This window comes from Aplysia californica, unplaced genomic scaffold (genome assembly GCF_000002075.1).
Source record: "Aplysia californica isolate F4 #8 unplaced genomic scaffold, AplCal3.0 scaffold00162, whole genome shotgun sequence".
In the NCBI taxonomy this organism is placed as follows: domain Eukaryota; kingdom Metazoa; phylum Mollusca; class Gastropoda; order Aplysiida; family Aplysiidae; genus Aplysia; species Aplysia californica.
In genome coordinates, this window is record NW_004797432.1 from 1210242 (window position 1) to 1211576 (window position 1335).

The window sequence follows — 1335 nt, forward strand, 5'->3', positions numbered from 1 at the left end:
AGTGTGTGTGTGTGTGTATATGTGTGTATGTGTGTGTATGTGTGTGTGTATGTGTGTGTGTGTGTGTGTGTGTGTGTGTGTGTGTGTGTGAATGGGGCGAGATGTGGGGGTACGTGATGTGTATTCGTCGGGTGGGGGCGGTGGGTGGATATTGTCACGTGGTGTAAGTGTGGGAAATGTCACATCTCGTATGTTTATGTGGGCGATGGAAAGAGGAAAAGTCACGTGATATGACATTTAGTGTATGACAAAATGTCGCATGACGTGTTTTGTGGAGGAAAATATAACGGGATAATCTGTGAGGAAATATCATGCGATATGAGGATGACACACGAGCCTTTCTGGAATTGTAAAATTCTTCGTTTAGTAGTAGAGGTTTTACGGCGCTCGCAACTGCATAAGGTCATATGAGCGCCATAAAATTCTTCCCCACTCTTGAATCAAACTCAAGTCTTCTGCGTGCGAGGGCGAAGAACTTTAACCCTTACCCTGCAGAAACTACTTATTCTGAGTAGATCTAGTAAAAGATGAGTTCATCAAATCATTTGTTTATTTGTTTTCTTTTTCCAAATTGATTAAGCCATATTTATTTATTTATTTAGTTAGTTATAATTAATTAATTGATCAATTAATAATTAATAAATTAGTTGTTTATTCATTTATTTATTCAGTTATTCTTATTTATTTCTCTATTTATTTCTCTATTTATTTCTCTATTTATTTCTCTAATTATTCCTCTATTTATTTCGGTACTTACAATGACAAGGAGAACTCGGACTCTGCAGCAGCCACCGATACATCCCATAATCGAAAGCAGGATCATGAAGCAGCCGAATACGATGGCAGCGATACCAATGGTATCACCAGCATTCTGCAGGTTGAAGTCGACTTTGTCGCTGTTATCGACGAAGGCATCGCGGACTTCATCCCAGCCGACTTTGAAGATGATACCGACTATGAGTACGGCCAGGCCAAATATCTGAAAGTTTTAAAAAATGGGGAAAAGGTTTTAAAAAATGGTGAAAATGGTGAATATGGTGAAAATGGTGAAAATAGTTTGAGAAATAAGCTTATCGGCCCTAACAACAATAGTATTAGGTTATCTAAGAGGCGGGACCTCCGAGTTTAACGTCAATTTCTGAAACGACCGAGCCAAATGGGAAATTCGTGTAATGTGCCTTTCCCAAAGACACAACGTCGGGCTCGAACCCCCTAACCTACAATCTCTCGATTACGAGTCCGGTATCCTTTGCCTAACCACTGGGATACCGACGTCCCTGCAAGTTTCAGAATGACAAAAAAAAAATTATGATGAGTCAGATAAGAGATTATGGA

The 1335-nt window shown here is 39.5% G+C and overlaps 1 protein-coding gene across 1 annotated transcript in view; it reads right to left on the reverse strand.

The window, feature by feature from the left end:
- Positions 1-1335, reverse strand: part of LOC101853934 (CD82 antigen) — a gene marked incomplete in the record, with an annotated part of 20739 nt that overhangs the window by 8142 nt on the left and 11262 nt on the right. The window contains 1 exon segment of the mRNA XM_005097734.3: positions 758-979. Within this exon segment, the coding sequence (XP_005097791.2) occupies positions 758-979 (222 nt within the window).